At 40.9% G+C, this 17,125-nt stretch overlaps 1 protein-coding gene and 1 pseudogene across 15 annotated transcripts in view; both read left to right on the forward strand.

The window, feature by feature from the left end:
* Mia2 (MIA SH3 domain ER export factor 2) overlaps positions 1-12,265 on the forward strand; it is an 88,445-nt gene extending 76,180 nt beyond the window's left edge. For all 15 annotated transcript variants that reach the window (XM_029484292.1, XM_029484293.1, XM_029484291.1 and 12 more), the window contains 5 exons: positions 3,346-3,504; positions 7,657-7,773; positions 9,201-9,259; positions 10,404-10,638; positions 11,725-12,265. In XM_029484292.1, the coding sequence (XP_029340152.1) occupies positions 3,346-3,504; positions 7,657-7,773; positions 9,201-9,259; positions 10,404-10,638; positions 11,725-11,888 (734 nt within the window). In that variant the 3' untranslated portion in view covers positions 11,889-12,265. The remainder of the gene's footprint in view (positions 1-3,345; positions 3,505-7,656; positions 7,774-9,200; positions 9,260-10,403; positions 10,639-11,724) is intronic.
* Positions 12,266-16,331: 4,066 nt separating this feature from the next.
* LOC110307516 lies at positions 16,332-16,716 on the forward strand (annotated as a pseudogene).
* The last annotated feature ends 409 nt before the right edge of the window (positions 16,717-17,125 follow it).

The raw sequence follows: 17,125 nt of genomic DNA on the forward strand, positions 1-17,125 counted from the left end.
TAAAGTCTACAAATAGTCATTTGGCAAATACAGGCATTCCTTGCACTTATCAGAGATATGCTTTTTTTTTTTTTTTTTGTAAACTGGAGAGAGAATATTTGACCAGATTTTAATCCCAGCAGTTGGGAGGCAGAAGCAGGAGGATCTCTGTTAGTTTGAGGCCAGCATGGTGTACACAGTACTTTCCAGCATGGTGTACATAGTACTTTCCAGGCTATTCAAAGCTGCATAGTAAGATTCTGCTTCAAAAAACAAACAAAAACAAAACTCTATAGCACCTTATTCTGTTTTTCTCTTACACAGTGTAGTGCAGGTGACCATCCCAACGCTGACTGCAGTGTAGTGCAGGAGGCTGTCTTGGTTAGAGTTTCCATTTTTGTGAAGAGATCATATGACCAAAACAACTCTTATAAAGGACAGCATTTAATTGGGGCTGGCTTATAGGTTCAGAGGTTCAGTCTACTATCAAGGCAGGAAGCATGGCAGCATCCATTCAGGCATGGTACAAAAGGAGCTGAGAGTTCTACATCTTGTTCCAAAGGCAACTAGAAGACTATCTTCTAAGCAGCTAGGAAGAGGGCCTAAAAGCCCACCCTTACAATGAGTGACATACTTCCTCCTACAAGGCCACACCTACTCCAATAAGGCCACACCTCCTAATAGTGTCACTCCCTGGGCCAAACATATTCAAACCACCACAGTGGCCATCCCAACTCTGGCACACAGTGCAATGCAGGTGGCCATCTCAACTCTGGCATGCAGTCAGTGCAGGTGGCTGTCCCAACTCTTAACAAGCAGTGTAGTGTGAGTGGCCATCCCAACTCAGAAAGTACAGAAATCTCAGAGCTCACCATTTCTCTGAGTACTCTTCGGGTGTACTTAAAAACTTGTGAATTTTGAAGCATCTCATATTGCAGATTTTAGATTTATGATGCTCAGCCCTGAAGGTTTGTAGTTACAAATCAAAAAAAAAAAAAAGAAGACGAAGATGAAGATAGACGAAGAAGATAATGATGATGTATATATAAGCTATAGCAGTATAACCAGCATAAATGTGTTTTTTATGAAACAAGATCAGAATGTAGAATTTATATATATTTATAATATATATATATTATACATATTATATATAAATTAACATTTTTTTTTAATTGTAGAAAATCAAAACATGAAAGTCCCATCCTCCTTTTTGAATCATGAAGGAAGTCAGAAGTGTTGTTTTCTACAGCAATTTGATGGGGCCTTTTCAGGAGACCTAACTTTTACTTACACTTTGAGAGAGAGACTAAGCCAGTGTTGTCTGCATTGTTCCCATTCTACCTTGCTTGTTTTGTATTTCCATAGCTACATTAAGTACATGAACTGCTAATGAATGTCTCTAACCATTTATGTAAGTGATTTAACAAACTAAATGTGAAGCAGAAACAAATGAGACTATAAAACACAGCACCATTTCACACTGAGTCCACGCATCTCCAGAGTCTCTCAGGCAACAGGTACTTCTGCTAAACCAACACCACTGCACATATTTTAGAACCTTATTCTTTGCAGTTGGCTTTAGTCAGTGAGGACACCAGTTTCCCAGGCTCCCAGTGTTCAGTGCCGCAGGTGAAGCAGCCTGGTTCCTCTTTGTTACCTCCTTGGCCCTCAGTTTGCTCCATGTAGAACTGTTTTCATGCCTCAGCTCCTGAATTGGGTGCCAGCCATGGCTCACCTCAGGAAGAGCTTGGCTTGTGTTGGCTGTGAACTGAAAACTTCTAGGGAAAGGGACTGTGCCACAAACATGGAGCCCTAGGGCGTTGTACTGAACACTCCAGAATGGGGGTTTGTTTTGAAATTTACATGCCTTCAGTAAGCTTTGGGCTTAGGACTATCAGTCAGTGCCACCACCGTATACACTTCAAATTAAAGAAATGTATGTCACGTCATGTCACATACCGATAGCAGCACAGCTGAAGCAGCCACATAGCATATTTGCCATTGCACTTTTGTGATTTGTGACATTTCCTGAACAGTGTTATCACATTTCATTAAGAGAAGAATATTCATTAAGACAAAGCCAATTTTACATAACACACATGGGTAGCAGCTAGCTATACCTCAGCACAGTACCCTAGAAATAGGATTTAATTGGCTAAACTAATTCACTGGAAGTTGATTTGCATAAGTCAAGGATTGCTTGTAGTCAAATGCATGTTTGAAATTAGAGTAAAAATTACTTTTCCTTTCTCCTCTCCTGTTTAAGTACTTTCCTCTTCTATTTAATTGCTTTTAAGTGACAGTAAGTTTAGATTATTCGCACGGTTGTTTCCTGTCTATTCAAAAAGCTACAGAAGTTCTCGGTAAGTAACCTGCAGGCTTAAAATCTTGATGTGGATACATTTCCTGTGAGCAGTAGAAGGGAAGAGTGGATCTGCCTACTTCCTCTTGGGATCTTGAAATTTGAATTTGAGAGTGAATTGTATATAACTTGTTCTTAAAACCCTTTAAGCTTTTGTATTTTTAGGTTTGCAATGTCTACCTGGTAGTCTCTTGGCCTGTGACTTTGGTCACAAGTGCTGAGGAGAGCCTTTTGAGTCGCTCATGAAGGCCTGTGTGCTTCAGTGGGGATGAGCTCAGGCTGGGGGACTCCTGAGTGTCCTCCCTTCCTAGTCTTCTCATGAACCAATGATGGGGAGCAAGCTAGAGGAAAGATGTAGGAATGTTCTAGAATGTATAATCATAGTAGGTTAGAAATAGAAATTCGGATTACACCTTGTGGTACAAGTTTTGGCCTCTTAATGTTTGTTAGTGTAGCACACTTCCAAAGCAGTTGTCTGAAACTGCTTGGTTGGTAGCAGAGTGCTGAGATAGCCTAAGAGCTGACACATAGCAAGCCTGAGCTACAGAAACCAGAGTCTCGCTCACTTCTGCTGTTATGCTTACTGTAAGTCTTCACAAGTTCCTTTCTCTGCCTTATTTTTCAGATTTAGTATTTATTTATTTAACCACCGGATGTAATTATAAAGTGCTGATGGTGATAATGTGTAAAGATGCATTTTATAGGCAAGTGTTGTTGGATATTTATTTCCTTATGTATTCTGTGCTACTGGAGCCTTGTGTTGGCTAAGCAAATACTTTAATCTCTGAGCTATACATCCAGCTCAGAAGCATTGTTTATGTACGTTGTAAAATTAGTTTTCCTGTTTCTTAGAAATGGTTTTGGTAGAATTATAATCTAAATGTATACTAGAGGAGCTTTGTTTGAATTAGTATTTACTTTTCAAAAGGGCCTTGATTTTATTTGACAGTAGGTCTTTTGTGACACTTGTTGAGATAAGGTAGATTTGTATGTTCTTTAATTAGGCTCACGAGGCCCTGAGAGCCTTCTGGACCATCAGATGAACACTGAAAGAGGAGAGTCAAGCTATGAGAGGTTATCTGATGCTCCCAGAGCACCTTCCGACAGGTCCCTGTCACCTCCGTGGGAACAAGATCGCAGGATGACAGCCCATCCACCACCAGGTGTGTGAAACAATTTTTAAGTTCTGTCTTAAAAATCATGACACGTTTTAGAAATACGAGTAAGTCTTTAAAAGAGAACATTAGGAGGTGACGGCTCACATTAGAAGAAGCTTTACCCAATTGTTTTTGTTGCTTTTAAAAGTAATAATGCTTATTTTTGAAAATCTGAGTAATGTGGGGATGTATATTAAAAGTGAAAATCTTCATTGTTATCTTAGCCAACATTTCTTGCCCAGAATTTAGTTATATATCTTGAGATTTAAAAAAATATGTATGTTCACATAGTTGTTGAAATTCTCCTGCTGCTGCTTGAACTCTCAGCAATCCTTCTGGTCCTGCGCAGGTTCTCAGACCGTCTTCCTTGAGACTCCCCAGATGATACTCTTTGAGGTGACTAGCGTTCTGGCTGGCAGGTGTCTCCTTGTTGGGAGTGAGGGAAGCAGTCACCTTCCTGAGACGTGTGCAGATGCAGGGCCTTCTAGAGCTCCCAGGAGTGGCTTGTCTGTAGACAGGGTGCATCTGTGGATGCCAAGGACGGAGCTGAGCTTCAGGTTCTCTGATTGCGGCTGTGAAGAGCTGACTGTGGGCCCCAGAAGCTGAGCTTCCTGCTGCCACTTGTGGCCTGCACTGAGCCTCTTGCTGCATACACTTTTCAGCTTATCACAGCTATTTTCAAGGGGTTTCTAATACTGGTTGTGGCTGGTTGAATTCAGGCTTCTTGATTTGTGGTTGATCTCTGTTCTCTATCCCCCAAGTTAGCTCTGTTTTATGTACGTTCCCTCTCAAGACAGTGCTCAGCCTTCACTCTCCAGATCATTAGAGAGTAACAGGATAGGATTTTTTCCTATCGCTGCCTTCTGCTTAAGAATCTCTGTCTCACCAGAACCTGCCATTCTGTTTGAGTCCCATGAACACCGTGGGTCTGTCCTAGTTTACAATGGCCAATCTCCTCTCACCAAGGATGCCTGGCTAATGGATGAGGCTTCTGCTTCTCTTACCCCACCAGAGAGCCATGTGACTGGAACCATGTTTGGCTTAGCCTCTTTTTGATAACCTGTCCATTTAACAAAACATCTGTAGATCCCCTCTAGGGACTGCGACCTTCCATGACCACAAACTTTTGAGCAGTACTTTGCATGGATTCCCTTCTCTAAAGCAGGCCTCAAGTTCAATCAGGAAATGGTTGGTCATTCCCAAAAGAGTCATGGCGCTATTTGGCCAGTGGGTGTATCTTCTGGGGAAGGCCATTCCTGCAGCATGCAGAAGTCATCAGTGCTTCTTTGGTGACTTTTCTTAGTGCTTTCTGGCACTATGAGAGCTAGCCTGTGGGGAGAAGTTTCTAGGTCAGTGTGAGTTCTCTCTGTCCTGTAGCAGAATTCTAATCTAGCTATAGTAAGCAACAAAGTTTAGTAAAGCCCTTTTGATCCCTTGGAATTTTTTCTCCTGTTATGATTGCTAATCTGCTTTTCTTGTTACTTGTATATACCTTTATTAAAATACCAACCACACGGTCAGTGAGGAGGTTAGGGTGCTTGCCGACAAGCCTAAAAACCCAAGTTCAGTCCTTGGGACCCACATGGTAGAAAGAGAGCTGACTCCTGAAAACTGTCTTTTGAGTCTCCACACTCATGGCATGGCATATGTACATACATACATACACACAAAATAAATGAATGTTTAAAAAAATCAGCCACATTGTATTTTCTGATTTCTATTACAATTAAACTAAAAGCACATACTATATTGAGACCAATATATTGTTTAATACCTGACACACATTAGGCCTCAGATTTAAGGAACAGATTGCTTTTGTTTGTGGAGGGCAAAATGTATATATTTTGTTAAACAATTACGTCTGAATTTCTGATATTTTGAGCAAAACACAAATGTGTTCTCTTGAGACCTGATTAAAGATGAGTTGTTTCAGGTTTCTCCACTTAATTCTTCTGTCTAATTAATCCCATGTTTGAAGAAAATGGGGGCATTCTGTTTAGATATAAGACTCTATTAGCTCTTTGCTAAGATCTGAAAGGTAGTATAAATGAGTTTTCGGACTTTCCTTAGTCACAACACTCTTGGGAGCTCATTAAATACCATTTTCTCCACTGACTGTTTCCTCTTAGTGGTTTCCTTGGCTTTGTGCAGGAGAGATGATTCAGGCTGTCTCATGTGGTTCTCAGAAGAGGAGTGACACAGCTAGAGCTGAGTTCATATTATGAACCCCTGCCTACTGAGGCCATCGGCAGTTTGTTGATGTTCGTAGTAGGATAGTTTCTTAGTTAGGTTTCTAGTGCTGTGATGAACACCATGACCAAAAGTACCTCAGGGAGGAAGGGATTCATTTGTTTTCCACATCATAGTCCATCACTGAAGGAAGTCAAGATGGGAGCTCACACAGGGTAGGAATCTGGAGGCAGGAGCTGATGCAGAGGCCATGGAGGGGTGCTGCTTACTGGCTTGCTCCCCATGACACCTGCCCGGGGATGGCACCACCCACAGTGGGCTAGGCCCTCCTCCATTGATCACAGAATTAAGAAAATGCCCTGCAGCTTGCCTTTGGTCAGATCTTATGGAAGTGTTTTCTTGACTGAAGTTCCCTTCTCTCAGACGACTTTAGCTGTGTCAGGTTGGCATAAACACACACATAAGGCACACACTAAGAACTGCTTAGCCCACTTTCTTTGTTTCCAGAGACTGGAGTTGATATCTTCATACTATTCTGAGTAAGTCTGCCATCACCTCTCAAGACTAAAACAGACTCCTTGTTGTTTCTTGCAGAGTGCTGAGTTCCACTAGGAATTAAGAGTTCCATTTTGCCATTCTAGATGACCCTTCTGACTGAAGGAGAGTGACCACAGAGGCCCTCATTTTGTAGAGTTAGTGCACAAATGTGTGTGTGCAGATGCCCTTCATCTGAGCTGTGACCTGCTTACCAGTTGAGACACATCTTCCTTCAGTTTGGAATAAATGCTCTAAATGTAATTTTGGGGGGAATTCTTTTCGCCCCTGTGTGTTTATGCCCATTGTAGCTCCTGAATAAAAGACATAAAAGACCTGTTATTTTTTATTAACAAGCTGCAAACATGAAGCTGGCCAGGTTCTGAACTGTCTACCCGATTAGGCTGCCACCACCCAGCCGTATGCCCTGTTATCCGCCCTCTGGCCTTGCCCTGGCTTGCTCTGTCTCATGTGTGTCCTGGTGGCTGCTCTCTCGTTGAGACATCATGTCGAACCCCCCAGGTCCATCTCTATTCCTTTTTTTTTTCCACTTGTGGTCCTTTTCTACTCTCTGGTCACCTTTGGGACACCCTGACTAGGATCTGAAGTCCCACCCTGTCTCTCCTGCCCAGCTAAGTGGCAGATTAGCTCTTTATTAACCAATTAGAGGTGATAGAAAACAATTTGTACTTAACTTTAAGACTTGGCCATGCCATCTTTCTGGACTGCAACCAGATGTCTGGGCCTAGAACTCAGCATCTGAATACACAGTGCACAGAACCATCCTCCAACAGAATGCTAAAACAGAAATGCTGAAGTTAGTGAAACTTGGAGCACACATGGTGTCTGCAGTGCTTTTTGCTGTTGGTGACAAACGTGACTCTGGTGCTGAGTTTCTTACTCTGCTTCTCCTTCTCCCCGAGTGTCTGCTTAGCATTTCCTTTGACGTGAGTTACTGTCCTTCTTTCCTTGAGGTACTATCAATAATGTGAAGGTGAAATGAGTACGTCTGTCTCTACAGATTGTAAGCTGCCTTGTTTCAGCATTTCATGTGTAGATTTAACCTACATATACTCAGTAATTGAAAAAAAATCAAATACTTTTTGTTTTTTCGAGGCAGGGTTTCTTTTTATAGCCCTGGCTGTCCTGGAACTCACTCTGTAGACCAGGCTGGCCTCGAACTCAGAAATCTGCCTGCCTCTGCCTCCTGAGTGCTGGGATTAAAGGCGTGTACCACCACTGCCTGGCTGAAATATTTAAATTCTAATGTGTCAAAGTATGCAAGGGTTACTTTTCTTAAATTGTTGACTATTGCTTACCCATAATATAGGTTCACAGTTTTTGTTTTTAATTTTTGGATGCAGAGGAAATGTCTTAAGTCTAATGTGTAAACATAAGTAATTAATGAAGATATTCTAAAAAAATATTTTCTAGGCCAACTATATTCTGATCCAGCTCTACAAAGGCAAGATCGGTTTTATCCTAATTCTGGTAGACTCTCTGGACCAGCAGAACTCAGAAGTTATAATATGCCCTCTTTGGATAAAGTGGGTAAGAAATACTGTGTGTGTGCTTACTTGAGTGGGTGAATGTATGATTGTGTATGATTAACCTGGGATGGTCTAGAGGACTGTGAATTGAACCGAGGCTGATAGAGTGGTTACCTCAGAGAGCTCTGAAGGCCAGAATATCTTTCCTGAATTTCCTGTTTGTAGTTCTTACTGTCTTTTTTAAATGTTTATTTATTTTATATGAGTACACGGTAGCTGTCATCAGAAGAGGACATCAGACTCCATTACAGATGGTTGTGAGCCACCATGTGGTTGCTGGGAATTGAACTCAGGACCTCTGGAAGAGCAGTCAGTGAGTGCTCTTAACCACTGAGCCATCTCTCCAGCTCCCTTATTGTCCTTTTTTAAGAAAAAGACTTTACTTATTTTGATGTTATGTGTGATGGTGTTTTGCCTGCATTTATTTCTGTGCATCATGTGTATGCTTGAAGCCCATGGAGGCCAGAACAAGCCATCAGTTCCCCAGAACTGGAATTACAGATGGTTGAGGGCTGCTCTGTGGGTGCTGGAAATTGAACCCAGGTCCTGTGGAAGAGCAGCTGAGCCATCTTTCCAGTCCTTCCTTGTATCACATTACAGGCATGTCATATAAATGAATAAGTAAAAAAAATAAAATTAAATAAAAAATAGCAAGCAGAAAAAAAGATGTGTCGCAGGTTAATTTGGGTTCCATGGTAAGGGTTTATTGTATCTCCCTGTGGTATAAACTTGTCTCTGTTCCATAGCTGAGTCTAATTGTTTTCAGTTCATTTACACATATCCTGTTCTGTAGTCAAGTGTATTAGGTGACTAGATGACAGTGGATGTATAAAAGACTACCAGAAAAATAATTTGGGTTCATATTCTTAATCAGTTCTCATGTAATCATTTGGTATTCAGTAGATTGGATCTGTTTGTTGAGACCTCTTTTACTACCACTGAAACAGCCACTGTTGGTAGGAAGTGTGTGTATCTACAGTAGCACAAAGCACACAGCATCAAGAAGAACAAAAATTCAGAAATTAAGTTTTCATTGTGCATTCACTGGGTACCATAAGGAGGGTACTTTTACAACAAAAATACATATCGTATACTGAGGGGAAGGAGGGCAAACAGCAAAGTCAGGAAGTGGGGTGCTGTCCCCTGAGAAGTTCCCTTAGGAGGCTGTTGGCGTAAGATTGCTTAGGAACTGGCTGGAAAGGTCATCCCAACACTGCAAAAGAATGCAATTCCATTGGAACTTCACAGGCCTCAGGCTGCTCTTGGGACTCTAACATGGAATACTCATGTCAAGTTGTTCTCCTGCGCCAGCAAGGGGAGGGGAACATATCACTGCCATCTGGTTCTGTAATAGTCTAGGAATGGAAGAAAGAACTCAGGAATTTTTTTCCTGGTTTAATTTATTTTATTTTATTTGTTTTTGCTTAGATGGGCCAGTATCCTCAGAAATGGAATCCAGTAGAAACGATACCAAAGATAATCTTGGTGTAAGTGTTGAAAATTGAATTCTTCCCATGTGCCATAACCAGTTTCTTTTATTTATTTATTTATTTATTATATGTAAGTACATTGTAGCTGTCTTCAGACACACCAGAAGAGTGCATGCAATCTCATTATAGATGGTTGTGAGCCAACATGTGGTTGCTGGGATTTGAACTCAGGACCTTTCTGAAGAGCAGTCAGTGCTCTTACCTGCTGAGCCATCTCTCCAGCCCCATAACCAGTTTCTTGGTTTTGCTAGAATAAGGCTAGAATTATTCTACCTTGTGATAAATATATATTATAAAAACATACTTCCACTTAGGATTAACACTGTTTCCTTTCTGGCTGTTGTTTTACCTATGGTAAAATATTACAAATCACAAACCATGTAATCCTGACATCTTGGCAGGCTGAGGCAGGAGGATCATGAGGTCAAAGTCAGTGTGGACTATATAAGGAAATGTTGTTTCAAAAAGCCGGATCATGGACAGGAGAAATGACTTACAGGTTAAGAGCACTGGCTGCTCTCCTAGAGGACCTGGGTTTGGTTCCTAGCAACTGCCTGGTATCTCACAACCCAGGGGATCTAAAGTCCTATTCTTATCCTCCAAGAATTGTACATGGTTGTGCATGGTGTGCTGACATACATGAAGGCAAAATACCCATACACATATGGTAAATGAAACATTTAAAAAATAAAAAATAAAAAGAAACCTACAACTCCCCTGTTTAAAAAACAACAAAACATGACTTTCAGATGGGTTTTTAAGTCACCTTACTTACTAGCTGAACACACTTAGAATTTCTCCCTTGAAATCTTATTTGAATCTTAAAGTATATTTTAGTTTAAAAATATAACATTGACTTTTGTCATTTTGGAAATATCAGTATCTTTTTTTTCCCCATTGGTTTATTCACTTTATATCCTGATCACATCCCTCCTCTTCTCCCAGTCCCTTCCACACACACACAGCTCCCCCCCCCCCCTTCATCTCTAAGAAAGTGGAGGTCCCCACTGGGTACCAACCCACTCTGGTACCTTAAATCACTACAGAACCAGGTACATCCTATCTCATTGAGGGCAGACAAGACAGTTCAGTTAGGGGACAGGATCCACTGTACTGATTGCTGCTTGTCCATCTGTTCCAGAACTCTAATGTGCCTGATTCTCCTATCCCTGCTGAATGTGAAGCAGCTGGCCGTGGCTCCTTCCCTCCACCCTTTCCTCCAGTCAGAGACCCATTGTTTCCAGTGGATCCAAGGAGCCAGTTCATGAGAAGGGGTCCCTCTTTCCCCCCACCTCCTCCAGGGAACATCTATGCAGCTCCTCGAGATTATTTTCCACCAAGGGACTTCCCTGGCCCACCACTTCCTCCGTTCCCAGGTAGGCTTTTTTAATAGTCCATGCAGATGACAGTTAATCTGTGCTTTACTTGTAGTTTGGTCCCTGTTGCTGTGATACACACTATCCAGAACCAGCTCGTGGGAAGCAAAGGGTTTATACAGCTCACAGCTTACAGTCCAGCATCAAAGGGAGCCAGGGCTCCATTCACCTTAGCTAAGTTTTCATTTTAACTGTATTGTGATAGTTCAGAAAACCACTAAATTTACAAGCAGTTTTAAGATTAAAATTATGTGTAATTCATTTGATAGATGTATTGTGGCCGGGCGTGGTGGTGCACGCCTTTAATCCCAGCACTTGGGAGGCAGAGGCAGGCAGATTTCTGAATTCTGAGGCCAGCCTGGTCTACAAAGTGAGTTCCAAGGACAGCCAGGGCTATACAGAGAAACCCTGTCTCGAAAAACCAAAAAAAAAAAAAAGTATTGTGGCAATTAGTTAAATTATTACTTATATTTTAGTTTTAAGATTACTGACTAAAATGTTGTAAACTCTTTTTCATAAATAGCTCCTGTGATCATATTTATTTAAAATCTATGTTCATTTCTAGTTATTTGTTGAACTTACTGAAATTGCTTAATACCCTTTCATTTTAAAATAAAAGTAATTTATTGCTTTTACAGCATACTTTACCATTTGGAACCCAGGTTTCTTCACAGTAAATCCTAAGTACTAGACAAGAACCAGCTTAGTTGTCCTGTGAGGTCATTCTCTGACCTCATCACTAGTTTTCAAGTGATGAAATCAAAATGAACTTTGTTTGGAAAGTTTTAAGGTGATCCTTGGTATTATAGGAAATATTTTTAGTAGAATATCAAGGGTTTAAAGTCTTGAGTGTATCAAAATCTTGTGTAGCTGCTAAGATAGGACAAACGTACCTGAAATTAGTAATAGTCTTATTAATCCTATGTTTTTGATGAGGTGCATTTTTCAGTGACAAAATTAATTCTTGAGATCAAGTACTGTGGTGTGAGTGTTTGAATGTCACAATAGCTCCTGGAGCTGCTAGTTTAACAAGTGTGCAGTACTCAGTTTAAACTTCCAATGTCTTTTGCTAATCTCTTTGAACAGGGAGAACTGTGTACGCACCGAGGGGCTTTCCACCTTACCTTCCCCCCAGAGCTGGGTTCTTCCCCCCGCCCCCACATCCTGAAAGTAGATGTGAGCTCCCCCCAGACTTGATTCCGCCTTCAAAAGAGCCTGCAGCTGACCCTCCAGAAACACAGGAGGCCTGACAGCATTTGGTCTCGCCGGCAGTCATTTCCGTCTCATTTTCAGTTTAAGTAACTGCTGTTACTTATGTGATTATATTTTTGCTCAAATTGAAGCTTAATGGAATTATAATTCTCAGGATAGTATTTTGTAAATAAAGATGATTTAAATATGAATCTTATGAGTAAATTATTTCCATTTTATTTTATTCTAGATAGTATAACTATTTTACTTTGATTACCTCATCTATAGTTATGGTAGTTTTATATATGTAATCTTATAGTTGGGGATATCTCAAACTCAAAAGGCTGCGTCTTTATACCAGGAATGTGTTCTCCATGGTTGTAGGCAATGTAAAAGTAACTTTATGTTTAATCAAATAAAGTTTAATTGACTTAAAGTCTTGTTTGGTATTAATAATAATAAAACTAGCCAGTTTCCTGTAACATGGTTCTATAAGTTAGTCTTTTTTACCTGTATCAATAGTTCAGTGGCCCAGAAGTAAAGCATTTGGGGTTGGAGAGAGAGTGGCTCAGTAGTTAGAACACTGGCTGCTCTTCCAGATGACTTGGGTTTGGTTCACAAGTTGGGCAGTTCACAACCCTCCGTAACTCCAGTTCCAGGGGATTCAATGGCCTCTTATGACCTCCACATGCACCAGGTATGCATCTAGGATACAGATGTGCATATAGAGAAAATGCCTGTACACACTAAATTATATTTAAGTAAATTGTTTTGTGGTCTTTCTGATTTGATGATCTTACAAAATATGTACCCTAGTTCTTGTAGTTAGATATGAGTGGCCCAAAACAAATTAATACACTTTAAAAGCTTAGATATGAGCCAGGCGGTGTGGTGGCGCACACCTTTGATCCCAGCATTTGGGAGGCAGAGGCAGGCAGATTTCTGAGTTTGAGGCCAGCCTGGTCTACAAAGTGAGTTCCAAGGACAGCCAGGGCTATACAGAGAAACCCTGTCTCGAAAAACAAAACAAAAACAAACAAACTTAAATATGGATACTTTTTTAAAAAAGCCCAGATACTGTCTAATGTTGAATTTCATTTTTTTTAGTCCACTGAGTAGTTTTCCTTTTTATTAGTTTAAAAACAATCCAGTCAGTGGTGGCGAATGCCATTAATCTCAGCACTTGGGAGGCAGAGGCAGGCGGATTCTGAGTTCGAGGCCAGCCTGGTCTACAAAGTGAGTTCCAGGACAGCCAGGGCCACACAGAGAGACCCTGTTTCAAAACAAACAAACAAACAAAAAACCAATGTGTGCGGAGGGCGGTATACAGGCATCCACTCTGATGCAGGGGTGGGTGATGGTCAGAGGACCACTGGACAGTTAATCTCTTTCTGCTGTAGGCTCTGGAGAGTCTTGGGTTGTCAGGCTCACACAGCAAGCCCCCTATCCTGCACCATGCGGGCCCTACTGACTGGCTTTCTTATATGATTTATCTTTCTCTCATTTTAACTATTTCATTAGTGAGTTTGAGACAGGGTTTCTGTGTAGCACTGACTGCCGTGGAACTTGGCCTTGAACTTGGAAATAATGCCTACTTCTTGTCCTCGAGTGCTGCAGATAAAGGCATCCTGGGAATAGAGGCATGGGCCACCAGGCCTGGCTCTCATCGTATCTTAGCTTGTAGGATGGTGACTGTTTTCTGAGGGCATTGTTGAGAGAGTTGGCACAGTGTAACTAGTGTTGAGGCAGTGTGTCTTCACTTTGAGCTGAGGTTCAAGTGTCTTCAGAGGCTCTGTGTTTGAGTTCTTGGTCTCCGAAGGCCAGGGAAAGGAGAGAGTGGGTTCAACTGTGGTTCTCACTTGCTTCAGTGTCAAAGGTCAGCACTTTAAACATTCTCCAGCAAAGCAGTGTGATCATGATTGGAACATTTCCCATGTGTTATTGGAAACATTAATGTTGTGAGGTATTTCCGCTGTCTAGACCAGAGAGAAAGGCTTTGCATGGACTGTCCTGTTTTCCCTATTCTGATCCTAGAGTTTTAGAACACATACTTTACAACACACACCCCTTAGTTGTCACTGTCGACCTGTACCTGCCACCTTTCCAGTTCCGCCTCTCTCCACAGTGCATGCACCGACTGCTCTTCCATTTTCCCCACCTCTGCATCACACTTCTCTTGTCCAGTATCATTTAAGTTTTCTGTTGATACCTTTGGGTTTTTTTTTTTTGTTTGTTTATTTGTTTGTTTGCTTGTTTGGTTTTGGTTTTTCGAGACAGGGTTTCTCTGTATAGCCCTGGCTGTCTTGGAACTCACTTTGTAGACCAGGCTGGCCTCGAACTCAGAAATCCGCCTGCCTCTGCCTCCCGAGTGCTGGGACTAAAGGTGTGAGCCACCACGCCCACCTTTGTAAGCTTAATATCTTTGAATCTCTGTTTAAACCTACATTTCTTTCTCTCCCTGGACCAGTATCTTACTTTCTGTTAGCTATGTATTTATATCTTCACGTATGCCATTAAATTTATTGTGCATATAAATATATGCATAATTGTTCCATATTTAACCTAAAATTTGCAAGTCAAGAAATCAAAATTTATGTTAAGTGTTAATTTAGCACAATAGTAAATCACATGTTAAGTTTCTGTTTCCTTCTCTGTGACTCCCAGTGACATAATTTTTGGTCCAATTATAAGTTTGTTCTTAAGCATCAAGAGCCTAAAACTGTGACACATTTTAGTTTCCTTTAGGAATGGACTGATTGAAGTGATAAAGCTCAAGAAATTGAGTTGGGCATTATTTTGACCAGTGTGAATGTATAATTATATGTGTAACTTTCTCTGATTAATTTTACTTTTAAAAATGAAACAGAAAAGCCATATATAATCCTTGCATAAGAGTAGACAATGGCTGAAACAACAGAAAGCATTTGTTAGGAAGTGGCCTTTCCATCACTTAAGGTGATGTTCCCTTCTGGCCTTCATCCTTCCAATGTATTTTGAATATAGATCTGTGAATTTAGGTCCATATTACATATTTGTATAGATCACTATATATTTTTCATACAAGTAATCTAACATTGTTTTTGATACATAGTCTTTATAAGCTTCATCTTGTGTGACATTAGTTTGTGAAGGCACCTTTCTTGGAACTAGGGCTGGAGAGATGGCTCAGCAGTTATGAATTAGGCTCTCATGGCCCATGTCAGCTTAGCCACAACCTTCTCTAACTGCAGTTCCACAGGATCTGATGCCTCTGGCCTCCTTGAACACGTGCGCACACACACACAATTAAAAATTTAAAAAAATGAAGAGTAATACTTTGTGCATACACTTCTTGTGTTTTGTACTGACTTTTAGGAATTTGTTAGAATTTGGGTCAGAACAAATTTACATTCTTTGGTAGTAGGTTTGTTGAAAGACTTTTAAAGTAGGTAAGTGTAAAAGTATCTTTTAATTTGCCTGATTGTGATTATCATCTTGGAGGCTTACTGCCTCAGTCTGCCAACCCAGGGCTAGTCCCGGAAGCTTCTAGTCTCTGTGTAATCTTGTCTAGGCCAAGAATGTTTTTGGCCTTTAAGACTTACTGCTGAATAAATTCATCTTTTCTAGTTCTTTCTGATCTTTGGCTGGCTGGTTCAACTCAGCTGTTCTGGCTCAAACTCCTCTGCAAGCTGACTGATTCAATTTGGCTCCTCTTTCAGCCTCTGACTTTGCTCTGCTTGGCCTTAAACTAACTCTGGCAATCTGTTTAAATCTTCTGGCTCCTTCTTATTCTCTGGCTCAGTCTGTCTTCACCTGTGTGGAGCCTGTTCCCTCTGTGACCTGTCTCTGTAAAACCCTGCCAGTAAAATAGCCTTCTCCCCCTTTCTTTCTCTGTGCTGTTCTCTCTTAAATTGCCCCTCCTTTCTCTTCTTGAAAGTTGGGAATATCCTGTTCTGTCAAATCTTTTGCTGTTTCATCACTTTGTTTGCCACTTAAGTAGACATCACTTTCAAACATGGGCACTTCCTTTTACAAACTAACTACCTTCATTGTTTGGGATTAAAGGTGTGTGCTAAGGGCTGAGATACAGCACAACTAGAAACGTTATTTTTTTAGTAAGGAACACAATCCCAGGGTTCACGGTGTAATCAAATATCCTGCAGCAGATAGGATTAGGAAGCTATAAAGTTGTTTTGTGAACTTTGTTGATAATTGTATCTGCAGAAGTAGTTCCAGGTCCACTGTAAGCCTGTTTAGAAACAACTTAAGTCTGTGTTTTCACAACATAAACCATATATATATATTTTTTTTTTCATAGCTATTTTCACAGAACTTGGTAGGAATGTTAGAAAACTTTTTTAATTTTTCTGATTTGGTTTTTGTTTTTGTTTTAAATTAGAGAGCCCCCTAAAACAAGCTCTGAAGACCATAAACTTACTGTGTGTTATGGCGAGGGAAAGGAGATAGGGCTCTTGTTGTAAGACAGAAATGTGATTCAGCCTCGTTTGAGAAACATAAATGGAGTATTTCTTTGTGTAAGAATTTCAAAGCCTGCTCCGTTTCTCCGAGAACCGGGAAGGACGTTGGTGTAGAGGACATTGGCTACCATGAGTTCCGGTGCGCTGTTGCCCAAACCACAGATGCGTGGTCTTCGGGCAAGCGTCTGTGGGTTCATATTGTTGCCACATTCATTGTGGCCCTGGGAGTTGCTGCTGCCTATAAGTTTGGGGTGGCTGAGCCAAGAAAGAAGGCGTATGCAGAATTCTACAGAAATTGTGATTCCATGAAAGGTTTTGAAGAGATGAGGAAGGCTGGTATCATTCAGAGTGCGAAGTGATTTCAGAACCCAAAGAATTCTTTGGATTGCGCTCCATAGAAGTTCATTGCTGACCTGCGTTCCTGAACTATGAAACATGAATATGTGTGCTAAGGAGTAGTTTCTCTTAATAATTATATGGAATTAATGTAATTATATGGAAGAAAAAAAGGAATTTCAAAGCTTTCCAGTGTGTAGTGGCATGAACTGTATTACCGGAAGCTGCTCACTCCTGGGCTGCACCTCTTCCTTTTTAAGTCCTCCGCAGGCTTAGGCGCCACATCTTAAGGCTACACAGTATTTAGTCTGTATAATGTCAAACACCAGCATTTATTTTTATTTTAAATTTCAGCAGGCCTAAGGTTGGCTCTTGCCTTTCTGGCAGTATTTGAATGTATAAATGGGTAAAGTGCTGGGCAGAGAGAGAGCTAGGACTCTTACCTAGAGGACCGTTAAATGCATGCAGTGACTGATAGTGTACATCTGTTTGAGTGGATTTAT

This window comes from Mus caroli, chromosome 12 (assembly GCF_900094665.2).
Source record: "Mus caroli chromosome 12, CAROLI_EIJ_v1.1, whole genome shotgun sequence".
Classification (NCBI taxonomy): Eukaryota; Metazoa; Chordata; class Mammalia; order Rodentia; family Muridae; genus Mus; species Mus caroli.